Source organism: Episyrphus balteatus, chromosome 1 (assembly GCF_945859705.1).
Source record: "Episyrphus balteatus chromosome 1, idEpiBalt1.1, whole genome shotgun sequence".
Classification (NCBI taxonomy): Eukaryota; Metazoa; Arthropoda; class Insecta; order Diptera; family Syrphidae; genus Episyrphus; species Episyrphus balteatus.
In genome coordinates, this window is record NC_079134.1 from 119,528,795 (window position 1) to 119,547,825 (window position 19,031).

A 19,031-nucleotide genomic window follows, 5' to 3' on the forward strand; every position below is an offset into this window, starting at 1 on the left:
GAGCTAAAATGGATCCCATACAAATTATCGATAACTTGTATGGGAATTTTATCTCGGCTAAAATTTAGCGGGAACAGCGTACCAGGCTTAAAGGCGTGCAGTTTCGTGTTATGATGTTGTGGGGTTTTTAAGCCTGGTATACAGTTCGAGATAAATTTTAGGTAATATACAAGTTGTTGTCATTTAATCGGGGTTGAATGACGGCACACGATTACAATCATAGTGCTTCCCAAGTAACAATTTTACTTGCATAAGGTCCATTTTCTTCGATTCGGCAAGCTATAGTTTGTATAAGTTTAGTTTAAGGCTTACTTACGCAAATCATCCATTTTGGAAACAAAGGAGGTCTCTTTAAGGCTATCTGGAAGTGTTTAGAAGAAGCCTTGTAAATATAAGTTAAAGAAGACATTCATAAGACCTGTTTGAACCGTTTTAAAGAAGCCTTCTATTTTCAAGTGACAGAAGGCTTTCATAAGACCTGTTCCAAGAATGCAAAGCTTTTATCCTGCAGATATGCAATGTTTGTAACACTTTAGAAAAAAACATTGCATTTTTATGTGAGGTTTCAATTAGCTCCCTTTTTGCCACTCATCTTTAATATTCGAGTATGGTCTACTGGTAAGGTGCTGGCTTGGTGTGCAGAGGTACGTGGGATCGATTCTTGGCGAGGCCATTTGTGAAATAAAAAAAAATGTTTTCTTTTTCAATTAAAATAAAATTCTTCCCATTTCAGAACGACAGGAAAAGCATTGACATGGCCAAAAAAGAAGAAAAAACAAAATAGAAAAAAATTAAAAGAAAAAAAATCAATAAAATCTTTTTTTTTATTCATAAATTCAACTAAACTAGCTTGCCGAATCGAAAAAAATGGACCTTATAGCCTGGTAAGCTGCTCGCGCTAAATTTTAGCTCCCATACAAATTATCGAAAATTTTTAGCCGAGATAAAATGGATCCCATACAAGTTATCGATAACTTGTATGGGAATTTTATCTCAGCTAAATTTTAGCGCGAGCAGCGTACCAGGCTTATGCAAGTAAAATTGTTACTTGGGTATATTTCATTGTACTTCTCATAGGTTTAATAGGAGTGAACAAGGGGGCCTTTTTAATCCTAATTAGGGTTATATGAGTCTTTTAGTGTGAAATTAGTCATGACGAGAAGCTTCTCACCATCGTTATAACATCAAAACTGTTAGTTGGGAATACTCGATGATATTTTTTCGTTAGCATTTTCGTTGTCAAGTTTTTAGACTTAAAAATTTTTCGTTTCGCATCAGGATCGTACTAGGCTTTGGTTGCGACCATCGACAAACTATACCAAGACTGGAAACTGAGCGGTCAAATGTCGTTTCGAGGTGCAGTGGTGAATGTCGTGAATCTTTCTATGTGTGCGTGTTAACGTCATTTAACACAGCGGTGGCTTTCACATATATTCACAGAGAACACTGTAAACAAATGGGTTTTTGGGGGGAGAGACGTACGAAAGTTTCCAGTCTTCGTATAGTTTATCGATAGTTGGGACACCCTTTTTTTTACTCATGTAAATGGGACGTTAGTCAAGTGTGAACGCCACTGTAGTATAAAATTTTGAACGCACGCATCTGTCACCCTTCAAGCAAGAAAACGGAGTCCAGAAAAGACAGTCCGACCTCCGACCGAGAAACGCGGGGTTGCACTCACACACTTGCAACTTTTTGTGTATGAACACAAAGTCGAACGAGAATCGTGGTGGAAAGTGAGAAATGGAAAAAAAAGTGAAACAGACATAGCCAACAAGAGCAAAAGCGTCATTTTGTTATGTTTCGTTGAAGTGTATAGTCGCGTCGCGTCGTGTCTCGTGTCGTTGTTATTATAATATTAGTATAATTATAAACAATATCAAATTATAAACAATATGGAAACAAAAAAAGGTATGTTGTATATATCGCTCAAAGTGTTTGGGTTAAAATGTTGTTTCTTCTTGTGTTGTAGATGTAATCTCTAATGATGAAGAAAAATCTAGAAGGTGAAACATGCGATTGGTAATCTAAAAAACACCAACAACAGCAGCAGCATCAAATGAAATAAAATGAAAAAAAATGTATTGTATTTTATATTGTATTTATTGTGAAAATTTCGTTTGCCAAAATAAAATAAAAAATAAAACAGTTTCAGTGAAAAAAAAAATAAATCTTGTTCTTTTTTTGGTCGCAAATGCGAAATGTCATCCCTTTCTTATTCCTCTTTCTGGTAGGTTTTCGCTGCTCCGGCTCAGGTCCGCCTTCGGCTCCGTTTTCTCGGAATGGAGATTTTCACCACACCAATACATATGCAATCGACTTCGCGGTGATTATAATTTCCATACTAATTTGAGCCGCCTTCGGACCAGTTTCTGATCCGAAGTCGGACTCAGCTCCGCCTCAGGCGGAACGGATTCGGACCGAGGTCGGACCTGTTTGCTTGAAGGGCACCCTTCAAGCAAACAGGTCCGACCTCGGTCCGAATCCGTTCCGCCTGAGGCGGAGCTGAGTCCGACTTCGGATCAGAAACTGGTCCGAAGGCGGCTCAAATTAGTATGGAAATTATAATCACCGCGAAGTCGATTGCATATGTATTGGTGTGGTGAAAATCTCCATTCCGAGAAAACGGAGCCGAAGGCGGACCTGAGCCGGAGCAGCGAAAACCTACCAGAAAGAGGAATAAGAAAGGGATGACATTTCGCATTTGCGACCAAAAAAAGAACAAGATTTATTTTTTTTTTCACTGAAACTGTTTTATTTTTTATTTTATTTTGGCAAACGAAATTTTCACAATAAATACAATATAAAATACAATACATTTTTTTTCATTTTATTTCATTTGATGCTGCTGCTGTTGTTGGTGTTTTTTAGATTACCAATCGCATGTTTCACCTTCTAGATTTTTCTTCATCATTAGAGATTACATCTACAACACAAGAAGAAACAACATTTTAACCCAAACACTTTGAGCGATATATACAACATACCTTTTTTTGTTTCCATATTGTTTATAATTTGATATTGTTTATAATTATACTAATATTATAATAACAACGACACGAGACACGACGCGACGCGACTATACACTTCAACGAAACATAACAAAATGACGCTTTTGCTCTTGTTGGCTATGTCTGTTTCACTTTTTTTTCCATTTCTCACTTTCCACCACGATTCTCGTTCGACTTTGTGTTCATACACAAAAAGTTGCAAGTGTGTGAGTGCAACCCCGCGTTTCTCGGTCGGAGGTCGGACTGTCTTTTCTGGACTCCGTTTTCTTCATAAACAAAAAATACCAAGACTGGAAACTCGGCGGTCAACTGACGTTTGCCTACAAGCTGTGAGGTGTGGTGAATGTCGTGAGCCTATCGTTGTGTTCGTGTCCAATGTGTGGTGAATGTCGTGAATCTATAAATGTGTCCGTGTTAACGTCATTTACCAACGTGGTGGCAATCACATATATTCACAGACAGCACTGTACACAAAAGGGTTTTGGGGGGAAAGACGTACGAAAGTTTCCAGTCTTGGTATTTTTTGTTTATGGTTTTCTTGCTTGAAGGGCACTATCGTTCATATGTCAAACTTTGTTTTTCTTTTTCCGCATTGACATTTTTGGAAAGAACATTTTGAAATTTTAAATTCTTATTTTGCTAATAAATAAATATTAAATTATATTAAAAATCATCATAAAAAATATTTCCAAACAATGGCACACCTCAGATCAATATTACTTGGACAATGCGTTCCATGTGTAAAGAAAACTGCCTCCAAAATTCGTATTCGTAGAATGGAATTAGATACAAATCTAAACATGGTAATATTCATAAAATGACAAAATGTGATTCCAATACTAATTCTTCTCTCACACTATTTAATTACCACAGTATTTCAAAAAAGACGAATTTTTCTTTGCACATGATCCACAAAAAATATGTAAAACTGGCGATATTGTTCTAATCAAAAAATTACCCCAGAAATTAACCCGTTTAATCACACACAATGTTGAGGAGGTTGTTTATCCTATGGGTGACATAACAGACCCTCTTACTGGTAAAAAAGTTGTTGTCGGCAAGTATCGTGAACAGATCGAAGAATCGAACAAATTGTTTGGAAAATCCAAAAAGGCGTTTGATTATGATAGCGCTCCACCTCGAGGAAGATTGGAGGGCAAAAAAGATTTCACAGATCGTCAAACGTATATTAAATATCATGATGACGGCAAGGACCAGCCATATGCTGTTTAAATTAAAAATATTCGTTTTCCTATTTTGATTACTTTAAATTAAATAAATAAATTAACTAGTATCATTGGGTTTTTAATTTCTTTAGGTTTAAGGTTTTAGGTCCAAGAGCCCACAGCAAATTTTGGGAGTGGAGGTATAACCAAAATGTGACCATGCAGTTTTATAGCCTTATGCGTTCAAATAACGAATTCAAAAGTCTGGCATCTTTAAATCGCTATTTTATATGGTTTCCGAGGGGTTAAATATCGCGAGTTTTCCAATATGTGTGAGTAGGCTAAATTAACACAAAATCAAATTCTGAATAATAAGAACTGATGCTCTGTCATTTACCCAAAGCCTTAAGACATAAAATTTGACGATGCGATCAATAGAACTCAAGATATAAGCTTTTTAAACTAACCATAAGAGCAATAATTCCATAAGAGCTCTATTTTTGGAGAGTTCTAAATTCGAAATATCAAACAAAAAAATAAACAGGAAAGTCTCCAAAGCATAGCCGTTTAAACAGCTTATATTTTGAAATCTATTCATTGCATCGTCAATATTGATGTCTTCAGGCTTAGGGGAAATGACAGACCATCAGTCCTTATATTCAGAATTTGATTTTGTGTTAATTTTTAATAAGTCGCGATACCATATAAAATCGCAATTTAAAGAAGCCAGACTAATGAATTCGTTATTGGAACGCATAAGGCTATAAAACTGCATACTCACATTTTGGTTATACCTCCACTCCCAAAATTTGGGCTCTCGGTCTATATGCACTAGCAACGGGAGCTTCTCCATCGTGTTTTAAAAATATGCACAGGGTTTCGCCAAGTAGATGTGAACAGGTAGAACGAAAGGCACAATTTGGAGGAGTTAATAAAAACTTAAATCTTATTTTATCTGTGAATGAAAAGGTTTTTATTGACTACAACTGCAAAATTTTAACTGTTTGACTTAAGTGGTTTTTGAAATGACCAACTCAAATGAGTTCCTCATGCTCTATGGTAAACCCACTCTACTCGGACGATAAACAGAAAAATTGATTTGATACAGGGGTGCCAGCCAGCACGTAACTTTGTACAATTGAGTTAACTCAATACAATCGTGCAGTGGGTTGCACCTTTTTTTTTTTTTTGGCTAAATCGAGCATTTTCCATTGAAAAACTTCTATTGAACCAAAATTGATAATGCCGATACTCGATTGTAGTATTGTTCCTAATGTTTTCTGAAAAAGCTAAATGTGATAATGAATTTTATGAGCTAAACCTAAATTTCAATGTGGTCCAAAAAGCTGTTTCTATAATACTTACTACATTAGCTCGGAAACATAAATTGTTGTTAAATGCAAGATGGTACTCGAATCTTAGGAAATGTATCATTGCTACAAAGACCTAGCGATAGCGAATGTCAGAAAAATTGGTCTAGACATTTTGAATTTTTTGCACTAACCTTAACCCAAGCATTTATCGTTTAGTGTAATATTGGGTCTCTTGAAGACAATGCAACACTTCTTATATTTCATAAACAAGTGTCACTTTGAATTAAATATGGTTAACCGGTACACATAATTGAATAGTCAGTTTTAAGAACGGAATAAGTCCATTTTGCAAAATTGTTGGGAAAACGCAAAAAACTGAATAGCTTCTATATTTTACTGTTTTCAGATGTTTGACCTTCAGATAAAATAAAGATTATGTGGATTTGAGTCGAACGAAATAAAAATTTTATTTCTATCGGTTACTGGTAGACAAGTATAACGGTTTAAAAACGTTGGACTTATTCGGTTCTTAAAACTTACGGTTTGAAATTTCACCCAAAAGCCAAATTTTGAATAAAATAAACATACAAGGTCGGAAAAAGTGTTTTGATAAAATGAACATTTTTCTTACTGATGAGAATAATCTGTAACGGTTAAATATAAAATAAGGAAGTTGACGGTTATTTAATAAGTATATTATGGTGAAGCTCATGGTGGTCAATGTCAGTAAAATAGTTAATTTTTGAAGGAAAAAAGTATTTTGACAAACGTTCTTTTTCAATGTTGGTAAGGTAAGGTAATGCATTTTACATGTTTCAAGCACTTATAAAACTGACAGACTTGTAAAGGCTCCGATTTGTAAAAAAGTAAAATACCGTTTAAAACAAAATAACTAGAAAATCGCTTTTCTTGACTTTTTTTCACGTTTTTTTTTGGACTTTTGCACCCCTATCTTCAATTTCGATTTTCTCATTTGATAGCAATCCGCGGTTTTTTCTTCTCATAGTTTAGACATAATCAGTAGCCTGAAAAATCCTGGATTTATTGTTCTTCAAACTTATACAATTTTTCAAGCCCTGTAACTTCGACACCCAAAATTTTTATTTTGTTTTTTTTTTTTTCATTCTAGAAGATTTGTCTACGCCCAAAGATAACATTTGCATTAAAAAGTCAATTTCGAAAAAAGCTAACTTATTCCGTTCTTAAAACTGACGATTCAATTGTTCTTGAGGTTAGTTTACGGAATTGCCAATTGTAAAATAGTAGAGTAACTAAAGCAAGTTATTAGGAAACCCGGCCGAATAGCTCGATTTTGAAGATTTTTTTTTTCAAACGTAGGTAATTAAAAATACTTTAAAGTCTACAGATTAAAAATTGCCGATGTTGCCGTATTGTTTTTAAAAATTAAAATTAAATTTTTTTTAACAAATTTTTTTGCTTAAATTTCATAAAACAAATGTTGGCAAAAGATTCTCTTCGTAATTTAAGGAAAAAAATATAGAGGAGTAAGGTACAATCTTCCATCGTTTAAAGCCTGGTACGCTGCTCGCGCTAAATTTTAGCTCCCATACAAATTATCGAAAAATTTTATCTGAGCTAAAATGGATCCCATACAAATTATCGATAACTTGTATGGGAATTTTATCTAGGCTAAAATTTAGCGCGAGCAGCGTACCAGGCTTAAGCGATAAATGCAATTTTCTAACATTCTGACCTCAAACACAAAAAAAAAATATTTTGAAAACAACGGCAACAATTACAATATTTTAAAATACATTTTTAAAAAGCCAGAAGCTCATTCTTATCTCTTAAATTTAAATCCACTAATTTTAATTAAGAGTTTTTGAAAAAATGGTTCTCAAACTCAGAATTAAAAAAAATGTTATTAAAAAAATTTAAAATGACTTTTTTCCAAACTTTTTCTAATAAAATATGAATTTATTTAAACAAAATTTTTGGCCATAAATATTATCAGTTGAATTCCGAAGCAGAAAAGGTACACACTTTTGAAAAAAAAATTAAAAATTACTTTAATTTCAATTTGTTTTTTTTTTTGATAAAAACAAATTTTTGCATTGAAATAATTAATTTTCTCAAAGATTTTGGTAAAAAATAAGTTAAAATTTTTGCTATTTAATTTTTGGCAGTAAGGGCTATTAAATGAATAAAAAATAATTTTATGTTAAGATGTTTAACGTTAAAAAAAATTTGTTAATTTTTTTTCAAAACTTTTATTAAAAAAAGTTCTTCGAAAACGAAATACTTTTTAATTTTTTTCATAAACCGTTATACATATTGACAATTTTCTTTTATAATTTCAAATCATAATAAATGCGGCCAAAAAAAATTGAAAATAAATGCATTTTATATTACGAAAAAGTTTAAAAAACGATATGTTAAAATTTTTTCAATAATTTTTTTTTTTCAAAAATCTGAGTTCAGTTACCATTCTTTCAAAAGCCCTTAATTCAATTAACTTAATTTTAATTTTACAAGTATGACTAGGCATCTAGCTTTTTAAAAATGTATATTTAAATATTGTAGGTGTTGCCGTTGTGTTCAAATATTTTTTTTTGTGTTTGAAGTCAATTAATAAGAAAATTGCATCTATTGCTTGAACGATGGAAGATTGTCATTCACTCCCATATATTTTTTTCCTTGAGTTTCCTAGACAATCTTGTGGCATCAATAAATTTATGAAATTTAAGAAAAATTTTTGACTAACGCGATTCCACCCCTAGTTTTCAGAAGCATCAATTATATTTATAACTCATAGGGCCAGTCGATTTTTTTAAATGAATTCGATGTTAGTAAAAAAAACAGCGCTTTCGCTTCTAGATCTAAAATGTTTGTAACTGTATCGTCCGTATTCAATTACTTTGATGTTAGCTTTAAATGGCTCTTTAAATTTGTCGTTTTCATCCACTATAAGACTACGTCAGTTTGAGTAAGTTAAAAAAATTTATTTTCAGTAACAAAATAATGGTAGATTTACATACGTAAATATTTCTTTTTAAATTCTTAAGACCAAACAATTTGTTTAAAAATTAAAAAAAAAAACTTCCATAGAAAAAAGGAATTCAAAAATATTATTAAAAAATAAAAAGATTATAATATTATTTTATCAGTATTAATTATGTGTTTAAATTTCTTTTTTGATCTTGGATGGTCCGGGTCCTTCTTCTTCTTCTTCAACACTTTCATCTATGTCATCAAAAACTTCTAGGTGTTCAACAATAAAACATTCATGGTCATCGAGTTTTTCGTTATACGACACAAGCCTATATGCATTGAATTCATCAACTTTTTTCCCATTCACATAATGAAATGAAATAAAACATACTGAACAAAGGTACGCTGGATCATGTAATTGCCTTTTACTGTTCTTAACAACATAAACATATTCCCGTTTTCCACACATGTGACAAAACTTGGCATTGTACGCGTTTACAGACTTAAGAAGTGGATACAACTCACGCACGAGGCAGGTATGTATTGAAAGTAGTTCTACATAAGAAAATGTAAATAAATGTTCACAGTTCCCGTGATGTTGATACAATTGAGGAAAACCCAAACTAACTTCCAAATCAATGAAACGAGTCTTTTCCATGCGTCGAGTTTGAAATGGTATTTTTTGGTAACATTTCGTTTTCTTTCTTGACCATTCTCGTATAACTTCAGAATAATCAGCATTGGCTGGATTACGCATGTCATTGTAAAATGTATTTTCAATAAAGAAAAATCCTGGATCACATAATTTTTCAGGATTTTCAACTTTAGGATTTTCACTCAGCTCAAAGAAACGTTTCTTGTTGCACACACAAGAAATCTTATCACGTAACTCGGAAAGAAAGTTGGAACCAAGGCATTTAAACTCTTCACTGAATGTTGGATAGGTTCTACGCTTAAGAGGTGTATCAGTTTTTGGTCTATAAAAACGAACTGAAATAACTACATCACTGAACGGTTCTAAATTATGGTCAGCAGGGTTTACAGGTGTATGAACTTGTTTAAAAGAATCCTGTGTTTTAATAAATGGGCTACCATAACTCGCTTCTTTCTCTTTGATTAACTTCTGCACCGAGTTTAGTCTTGCGTCAATAGTTAGGTTTTGTTTCGTAGTTTTACGTTTAAATTCACTTATGCCTGGAACATAAGGTGCAACTCGAACATCATCTGGCGAGTCTAACAATTCCAAAGAAGTTGAAGATTTAACTTTTTCATAAACAGTATTTTTTCTTTCCATTCCCATTAGTCGTTGTACATCCTGGTCGTTCTCTGGAAATTCTGTTTTCTTAAGCTCAGTAACAAATTCATCCAAAATTTTCTTAAAACTGACTGGTTCCGATTTGGGGATGCTGTAGATTTTGTCCATTGTGAATTTTCAGTTTTGTTTGTTTTTTAGTGCTTTTAATGCTTCTTCATATGTTGTATCAACGATTAGGGGATTCTTATCAATTTTTTTATTTGTTGAAATGGATTCTTGTGTTTTTTCGGTTGCGCTATTTTCGGACTCAACAAAAATTCGGGAAAAATTAAGTACTTTATTAGTTTTGTTGAAATATTTAAAAGTCTTTTTTGAATATTTTTCATAAATAGGATCTATAGGCGGAGGGTTGTCATCCTCTTCGAAAACAACATGTGTTCCCATTGATAAATCATATGTCCCTGCAATTATAAGAAGAAGAAACGAACATTTAGACAAAAATAATTTTTAAAAATCATTCATTAGCAATATTTTAAAAACAACAATATTGAAAGATATTTTTACATGAATTTTGCATATTTTTTTTCTAGTGATTTGTGTGAATGTCTTAAGGCGTTTTTAATTGGCAATCTTTAAGCCGGATTTCTTACACTTAAAACAATATTAAAAAAAATGGAATCGGTTTCAACGAGTTTTTAAAAGCAAAGCCTTAGGAACCATTAATCCCAAAAAGATGATTTTTGACTCTATTGTTGAATTTTTTTAGTTAAAGGCTGGGATTTTTTTTGGCAAAATTAATTCTTTTAAGAACTTAATCAACAAAGACTGACGAATTTGGGTATTTTCGACATTTCATTTGAATTTTTGACAATACTTTTGACTCGTGACACGTGTACGAAAACTTGGATATCCTATTGTTTTATTTTATTTTAGATCATTTCGTCTTTTATTCTCAAACATTAAGGAGGTTGTTTGATTTTATGTTATACTTACTTCCATTATAAAAGGATCTACTGCCCCAATATGTATGATATGCTTTGGTATCCAATGCGTCTTTGACGTGATCGTCATCTTTACAAAGATTTTACCTTAAATTAAAACAAAAATTTAAAAACAACTATCAAATTAAGAGTTTGCAAATATAAAAAGCAATCTTAATGCGTTCAATTGGGCAAAACTGACAGTTCTGATTCTGAAAAAAAGAGAATTTCTCTTCTGGTTTTAAAAACAGAATCAGAAGCAGAATCACTCACACATTCATAAGATATAAATGTCAGCAGTACAAAATGTTTGCAGCACAAATACAAATGAAATTTGTCGCGCATACACATATATGTGAAACATGTTAAACTCAAACAATACATTCACACCAAACTTCAGATTCTTCGGAATAAAAAAAAAACTGTTCAATTGGGATTCCGAATCGAAGAACAATTCCGGATTGCCAATTAAAAACGCCATTAAAATCTGCAAAATGTGGAACATCTAAATTAATTTATACAAATATCGAAGAGCTTAAAACATTACAATTAAAATGCACGGCATTTTCGTAAGTGTTTGCTCTTAAGGTTTAAGTTGCTTAAAGGTGGCTCCTTTACTGAGTTCATTTAGAGGTGGTTAATCCTGTAAATGAATTTAATTGTTTGCAAGCGATTTTTTATCTTAATTTTTTTTTTAACTCTAGCTGATGTTTTGTTAAATGTACATGTACCAAGTTATTTGATGAAATGCATTTTTGTGGATAGTTAATTCAATTGCAAAAAACCATCTCTTTAAGGAAAAAATTAATTACTGACCGGATTTCTTACACTTAAAACAATATTAAAAAAAATGGAATCGGTTTCAACGAGTTTTTAAAAGCAAAGCCTTAGGAACCATTAATCCCAAAAAGATGATTTTTGACTCTATTGTTGAATTTTTTTAGTTAAAGGCTGGGATTTTTTTTGGCAAAATTAATTCTTTTAAGAACTTAATCAACAAAGACTGACGAATTTGGGTATTTTCGACATTTCATTTGAATTTTTGACAATACTTTTGACTCGTGACACGTGTACGAAAACTTGGATATCCTATTGTTTTATTTTATTTTAGATCATTTCGTCTTTTATTCTCAAACATTAAGGAGGTTGTTTGATTTTATGTTATACTTACTTCCATTATAAAAGGATCTACTGCCCCAATATGTATGATATGCTTTGGTATCCAATGCGTCTTTGACGTGATCGTCATCTTTACAAAGATTTTACCTTAAATTAAAACAAAAATTTAAAAACAACTATCAAATTAAGAGTTTGCAAATATAAAACAAAATGTACGGATTGGTCACTCGTTCTTCCGCTTATATAGATACAAATTTAGTAAACAATAATGGATAATTGATAACAAAAAGCGACAATTTTGTTTAATAAAATGTCGATAACACAACACAAAAAAATTTCCCGGCGGTTTTTCTTTTTGTGTTTACTGAGAAAATTTTTGTTACAAAGAAAATTCATTGGCGTTTAATGAGTCAGCCTGGAAAATTTTCCGAATTACAAACAATTGTTTATTTTGACATATCGTCGGCGGAAAGCAAAATTATTCTCAATCCACTTTTTACCGAAAATGAGATAGGCAATGATGCAGTTTTACTAATTTGAGGGCGCTCTTTCCGAATTTGAAAACCGTTTTTGTTCAAATAATTTCTTCAGCAGATAATATATTTATGTAATTTAATGGGACATCGAACAATAAAAACAGGTAAGTAGCCTTCTGAAAATGAGACCCGAGTATTCTTGATTGTTCTAAGTCCCATCATATTTTGTTGTAAGTCCACTTTTTATTTAAGTGCGTACTTGTATAGGACTCATGGTACGAGTGTTAATCCTAACCTCTCATTCAAAATCGACAATTTTTTAATTGTGACACTATCCGTCCCAGTGTGCGATTTGTAGAATAAATGTTATCGTTTTTTTATTTAAATTGTTTTTAAATTACTAAAACTAATTTTAAACGTATTAATTCTAGGACCGCGTTTTGATTATAGTATGAGTCCTATAAACGAAGTATCACACCAGAAAGCTATGCGGTAAAGGTATTGGTATGTAAAAAAATAATCCAACACTGGGGTGACATTCTGTATCGCATAAGCGAACAAACGTTTTGGCGTGTGTGAAAAGATTTGCTTCTGGCCATGAAGCAAATCTTTTCGCACACGCCAAAACGTTTGTTTGCTTATGCGATACAGAATGTCACCCCTGAAGTTTAGCATACCTTTCCGGTGTGGCCCTTCTTTAATGTGAATCGCTCCTTTTTCGTTTAATTAGGAATTTGTTCGATGAATTTGATAGATAAAGTGATTGGACGTTTGATTAAGGCCAAACTATAATAGGCATATGTGCGGATGGGCTAATGTCAAAATCGAACGAACTGCTTCGTCGTGTTTTTGAAAACAAGAGGATTAGCCATAATAAACATATACATGTACGCGCGCATAGCCTCCTGTCACAATTTACATTTTTGTTTTCCATAATTTTTGGAAAAAAAAACACGTTGAATTACACAAAAATATTTTTATTCAATTCTCAATTCGTTTATCACATTTTGATTAAGTGAAAATTAATTTAATTTTTCCATCCCCCTTGCATCCATGTTGTTTACTTACATTTAATTCTGAGAAATTTACTCATGTCGTGCGGTTCAAAACGCAGGGCATATGCTAAAGGAAAGTGAACGAAGCGCGCATATGCGCATTATGGCTATTGAGTATGTTCGACAACTCACTCATGCCATTTTGACATAAGCCCATACGCGCATATGCCTGTTATAGTTGGGCCTTTTAAAGGTAATCTTTTATGTATTTTCACTTTTATTGATTTTTGATTGAGGGCAAGTATTAGCTTCGTGTCGAAAAAAATCCAACAAAACCAACATAATGATGACGGAGAAGATCAAAAAAACTGGTTTTCGTCATGCCGTCCGTCGGTCTGTGCGTATGTACGTCCATCTGTACATCGAGCTAGGGCCTAAACGGATGAATGGATTTGCTTGAAACTTTGTGCAGTTTATTTTTAATAACATTTTCTCCTATTTCGCAATACGGTTCAACTCCAATACTAGCTTGGAGTTGATTTTGTAGGATTTAAGTGCTTTTAGGGTAGCTTGGCTATCAGAAATAATGCTAATGTTTTTGTTTCGGTGATTTAATTCGAGGTTTATTTCTGCACATTTTACAATGGCATTTACCTCAGCTTGAAAGATACTTGGGGGTTGACCCATTGGTATGGAGAGATGCACTAGTTAGAACGAATAGAAAGATAGGAAAGAATTTTTGTTGGTACAGTGAATTGAGAATAAGATGATTATTTTCTCATATAATCAGTTATTCAGTGACAAATGATGATAATGATAAGATTATCTTTCGATAATCCACATTAAGTTCATGAGTAAAATTTGTTTGCTAGATTTTATGGAAATAAAGTGTTCCTAGTCTAAACAGAAACTTTTTAGGAATTTGATGCCATTTGTATTAAAATTTAGATTTATTGAGACTTATTTTTGATAACAATATAGTATTTATGTTCGGTATTTAAAAAAAAAAAACTGACTTAAAATTGGGCCATCTTTAACATTTAAATTAATAAACTTGTTAATGCCATTTGTATTAAAACGACTTGCCTAATGACCCCAATTTGTCTTGAAGCAAAAAATAAAACTTCATAGTTACTTCCCTGTGCTCTTCGCCCTTCTTCGCTACAACACGATAGCTTCCTACTTTGCTTAAACCTTAATTTTGGCTTTAAATGTGAATCGTTTTTGTTTCGCTTAAGGACAAACTAAACCCACCCTTAAAATCCATTTTGTATGGAAATCTTGGAATTACACTGGTCAACAAGGTTTTTGTTACAGAAACCAATATATACTTTTCTATAGGTTTTTTGGGTGCTGTCAGAACAATTCTATCACATCAAGTTTTTGAGATAAACCCGTTAGAAAATCGAAAATGCCACTTTTTACCAGTTTTCGAGATTATTTCTTTGCGTTTGTTTTAAATAAATTTGTATCTCTTTTCTTCTTCGAGAAATCTTAAGTTGAAATCAACGTGTTTAGTATAGGGCCATTCCGCTAGAGACGATCTTCGGCTAAATTTCTAAATTTCAATATTTGTTATTTTTTTGTAATAATAATAAGTAAAATTTAACAGAAAAATTTGTTTCTTTGCGCTTGGGAAGGCTTTAATGCAAAAGAGTCGTTAAAAACTGCTAATGTCATGGCAGGTGATACAGGCCCAAAACTTCCATTACCGACAGCTTGTGGTTAAACTAACTTGTTAGACATGTGGTGACACATGTAAGGTATTTTTTTCTATACAAGAAAATAATATTTTGTTGGTGTATTCCTTACCGTTACTTACTTTCGGTTGCTTTGTAAACGTGTTGCACCCGCGATGTTGAACCAGCGATAGCTTCGAATTTAAATTCCTCTTTGTATTTTTTTTTCTTATTTATTTTGTTTGTTTTAAGATTATTGATTTAACGTCATTCGATATACAGGGTGATTCAGGAGTGATGTGCCAAAAAGCTGGAGCGTGTAGGTTGGGGCGAGACAAGAAAAAAATCGTATGGGAGGGAGGGTCTATTCCCCTTCGTTTAGCGGGGAGGGGCAATTTAAAAAAAAATTGACTTTATTTGGAAAAAAAATTATTAAAAATCAACGGTTACACCTACAACAACGTGTTATACTTTTTTGTAAAGCCAAAAACTTAGTCTTTTATAAAAATTTTAAATAAAGCCATTTTTTAGTAAAGTTTTTGAAAAATTAATTTTAAAAATCAAAATTTTGAAAAAAAATTTGGAAAAAAAAAATTCAAACTAATTTTTCTCAAAATTGTATGTAATTAAGTACTGATTAAGTTTTTTAAATTCGATGCTCTTATTTGTTTTTAAACAAAAACAGAAAACCGGATTCCAAAATATCTTATCATTTTCGAGAAATTAACAAAAAACCAAAACTACTTTTTTCTAAAAAAAACTTTTTATTTTCTGTTTTCACGTAGCTGGACTTGTCGATAAATTCATTTTTGAAACATTTACTATTAGTCACTTATTTTTTAAACATTCAGACTTAAATAAGGATACAATAAAGTGATACAGTATTGGATTAACCCTGAATTGATCAAATTTGTATTGATAACACCTGAAAACTTACCTGCGAATTTTTCTTACTCTGTCTGGGGTGCTCGCCGCCCATGGATTTTGACACAACGTTCCATTTACAATCTCGCAAGTTTTTATATTGGCGAAGGTGGTGAATCGCGGTGAGATAAACCAAAGCATGCCCGTGAAAGATAGTTATACTAAATAATTATTACAAAAATATAAATTTTTTCTTGTTAAAAACAATATAAGAACTTACAGGAATGTAAATGAAACGTTGTGTCAAAATTTGAAAGCAATTGGCATAGAACTTTTCGGGATTTGCTATTAAAAGCAAATAAACATGAGATGTACCAAACACGTTCCCCACTTTGCACTTAAGTTTTCTCAAAAAAGAAAAGAGATATTTAAAAGATTTAAACGGATTTAGAAAGAGACAATTTAGTTCTTTTAGAAACCATTACAAATTTATTTAAAATACCTAACCAAACGCTAAGAAATAATCTCGAAAACTGGTAAAAAGGCCATTTTCGATTTTCTAACAGGATTATCTCAAAAACGTGATGTGATAGAATTTATTCACTTCGGATTCGAGCTCAGCACACAAAAACCTATAGAAAAGTATACTTTGGTTTCTGTAACCAAAAAAACGTTTAATTTTGTTGACCAGTGTTTTTTTCACTTTAGAGACGGGAGAAAAGTTCAAATCACATTTCCAACATCAATGATTTTGTTAAAATCAAATGCAAACATGTTACCAAAGAACGTACCACTCTGGTAGACTCAACAAGCATCTATTTTATAATGACGAAAGGCACATTCCAAGAAGCAAGACCAAGTTATAAGAAAAGCACGTGTTCGAGAGATGTTTTCTTGGGATCGATTTAAATGAAAAGTGAGAACAGAACTGGGTCTCACCTTGTTTGGAAACAAACCAATGTAGGCAGAGCCGAGATGGGAAATTTAACTTCAATTCAAAATGAGTGCTGTGCAGGCTAGGTACAGTACAGACATTACCGCATGGGTAGGAGTACTCTAATTTCTATTTTTATAGTTTTTCTAATTTCCTTTGATTGTGGATACAAGTATTATCGTTAAATAAAAATGTTCAAAAACTCACCTTTAAATATATTACCATTGACTTCAGCAATTGGATTTTGCGAATCTATGCCAATTATTTTAATCGATGGATTTGTGGTTTGGAGTTCATTTAAAATATTATTTTTAAAATCGGCAAAAACTATAATTTCTTCTTCGTCGTAATCACAATCGGATGTACTTTCTCTTGTAGTCATAATTATTGTTATTTTATTAATAAATATTCTTTACTGTTTTAAATAGAATACATTTTCCGTTTAGTGGTTTTACGGTAAAATAGAAAATGAAAAATGAAATGTTTTAAAAAAATGGTGTAAAATAAATGCCGGCCAAAGACAATTTATTTACACACATATAGATAAGACATAACAGACCAAAGATATATTCAAGAAAGAATGCAAAGTCTGGGTTTAAGGCAGAGCAAACACCACTGAACTCTATAAAACACTAGATAGTGGATAGCCTACTTTTTTTTTGTATAACAGTTTAATAGTTTATAACAGATTTGTGGTGGATTTACATATATGTGTGGATCAGAATCAAAACCTATTATATCCACTTTTCAAAAAAAATGACTTAAGGCTTGGCCACACCGGAGGGTACGCGGTAGAGGTACAGGTAACGGTACGGGTATTTGTATGGAAAAAATTCCAAACTGACACATCAACGTTCGGGTGTGGAATTTTTTTAATACAAATAACGTTGCCGCTACCCGTACCGCTACCGCGTACCCTCCGGTGTGGCCAAGCCTTTAGGTATGAGGTTTTGTTTCTAGTATTCAAATACATACGTTGCGCCCAAGTTTGAGTCTCTAACTACATTTTTTGGCGTAGAAATCAGACCACAAAGTTAGAGGTTAATTTCAAAACCCATTTTATCCACTTGAGTTTTTGTTTCAAAACCCATTATATCCAAACAATTTTATTCGCATCAAAATCCATTATATCCATTCAAAATATTATTTCTAAAATAAATTTGAAATTCAAAAACCATTTTATCCATGGGATGAGATTAGATGGGAATATCCGAAAATTTATACGGATTTTTGAAAAAAAAATTTTGGCATTTAGGTTTGAATTTATTTGTTCAAGAAAGTAGGCGTAGTTAAAAAAAAAAAATCATGTGTGCAATTCACACGTGGTAGAAGTGAAACCTTAAAAAAATCATTTTTCTTGCAAAAAAAAAAAATAGAAAAAATCTACCTATTTTTATTCTATCACCTTCAAATCTTAGCTTGTCTTAGCTCAAAATATATATATCGATAAGGTGTATAAGACATCTACAAAAAGAGCTAGAATGTTTTAAACTCGATGAAATTTTATCCAAAAAGCAAAAAAAAACATTTATTTTTATGTTCTCATGCTATTAAATCAATTTTTTTGTTTGACAACTTATAAAAAATTTTATACCATGTGAAAGCTTATTGTTTCATCTTGCATAATGATATATAAATCTTATTTCAAAGATGTCTACAAGATAAGTTAGAATTTTTTAAAGTCAACCATGTCGAATTTCCAGACTGAGATTACGGTACTTCCTACACTGGTAGCTGCTCATCGCCAGCAGATCTCCACAGGTGTTTTGAGGTATTTTTAAATTTTTTTCAATTTAAGATTGTGTAACTTGTAGAGCACGTAACGTAATGTGTGATATATCAAATAAAAGGTTATGTTATCAGCATACGTATTAAAGTTAAATCAAATTTGTATGTGCACTAGATCCAAAGATATAACGTGTGTTGGAAAAGAACATCTTTTTACCGTTATCTCCGAATTTTGAATATGAAAATAATTGAAATTTTGTACAATTATAATTTATTTAATTACATACCTATCTACAGTACAAATTTCATTCATCTATCTATTCAAACAAAAAAATTATAGCAAGTTGAAGTCGTGTCGCGTTTTCGTTTCATCTTGTTTCAAATCACTACGATACTAAAGAAGTTTTCACTTCAAAAGGAAATAAAGTTTTCTCGTTTTTAATTGAGTTTTTTTGAATGCCATATTTTCTTATTTTGGCCTGAAATTCAGAGGTGATTTTCAAAATCCATTATATCCATATTTGTTTTGGGTATAGCTCCAAAACTAAAACCCTCAGAT

The 19,031-nt window shown here is 32.0% G+C and overlaps 3 protein-coding genes and 2 long non-coding RNA genes across 6 annotated transcripts; 2 read left to right on the plus strand and 3 right to left on the minus strand.

Moving 5' to 3' along the window:
* Nucleotides 1-1,614: 1,614 nt before the first annotated feature.
* LOC129906348 (uncharacterized) lies at nt 1,615-2,146 on the plus strand. Its single transcript, XR_008770775.1, has 2 exons — nt 1,615-1,911; nt 1,973-2,146. It is a non-coding gene; the product is annotated as an uncharacterized LOC129906348 (long non-coding RNA).
* A 606-nt stretch (nt 2,147-2,752) lies between these two features.
* LOC129907093 (uncharacterized) lies at nt 2,753-3,272 on the minus strand. The gene is made up of 2 exons (XR_008770956.1): nt 2,988-3,272; nt 2,753-2,926 (listed from the first exon to the last, which is right to left on the minus strand). It is a non-coding gene; the product is annotated as an uncharacterized LOC129907093 (long non-coding RNA).
* A 309-nt stretch (nt 3,273-3,581) lies between these two features.
* LOC129907104 (28S ribosomal protein S17, mitochondrial) lies at nt 3,582-4,305 on the plus strand. The gene is made up of 2 exons (XM_055983177.1): nt 3,582-3,814; nt 3,885-4,305. The coding sequence occupies exons 1-2, from the start codon at nt 3,707-3,709 to the stop codon at nt 4,242-4,244; spliced, it is 468 nt and encodes a 155-aa protein (XP_055839152.1). The 5' UTR covers nt 3,582-3,706; the 3' UTR covers nt 4,245-4,305.
* Nucleotides 4,306-8,432: 4,127 nt separating this feature from the next.
* Nucleotides 8,433-9,865, minus strand: LOC129907097 (snRNA-activating protein complex subunit 3). The gene has a single exon (XM_055983163.1). The coding sequence runs from the start codon at nt 9,863-9,865 to the stop codon at nt 8,633-8,635; it is 1,233 nt and encodes a 410-aa protein (XP_055839138.1). The 3' UTR covers nt 8,433-8,632.
* A 9-nt stretch (nt 9,866-9,874) lies between these two features.
* Nucleotides 9,875-17,264, minus strand: LOC129907105 (general transcription factor 3C polypeptide 6). 2 transcript variants are annotated; one of them, XM_055983178.1, is made up of 2 exons: nt 16,952-17,212; nt 9,875-10,158 (listed from the first exon to the last, which is right to left on the minus strand). In XM_055983178.1, exons 1-2 carry the CDS (start codon nt 17,124-17,126, stop codon nt 9,875-9,877), a joined length of 459 nt encoding a protein of 152 aa, XP_055839153.1. In that variant the 5' UTR covers nt 17,127-17,212. The 2 variants fall into 2 exon arrangements, with proteins under 2 accessions (XP_055839153.1, XP_055839154.1); XM_055983179.1 differs by lacking the exon at nt 9,875-10,158 and adding an exon at nt 10,908-11,943 and having other exon boundaries at nt 16,952-17,264.
* Nucleotides 17,265-19,031: the final 1,767 nt, after the last annotated feature.

Bases quoted from the DNA above. Each gene is read 5' to 3' on its own strand.
- LOC129907104 (XM_055983177.1), top strand. From the start codon at position 3,707: ATGGCACACCTCAGATCAATATTACTTGGACAATGCGTTCCATGTGTA. The intron at 3,815-3,884 runs GTAATATTCATA...TAATTACCACAG, and splicing joins TAGATACAAATCTAAACATG to TATTTCAAAAAAGACGAATT.
- LOC129907097 (XM_055983163.1), bottom strand. From the start codon at position 9,865: ATGGACAAAATCTACAGCATCCCCAAATCGGAACCAGTCAGTTTTAAG.
- LOC129907105 (XM_055983178.1), bottom strand. From the start codon at position 17,126: ATGACTACAAGAGAAAGTACATCCGATTGTGATTACGACGAAGAAGAA. The intron at 10,159-16,951 runs GTGAGTTTTTGA...TTATAATTGCAG, and splicing joins CAATGGTAATATATTTAAAG to GGACATATGATTTATCAATG.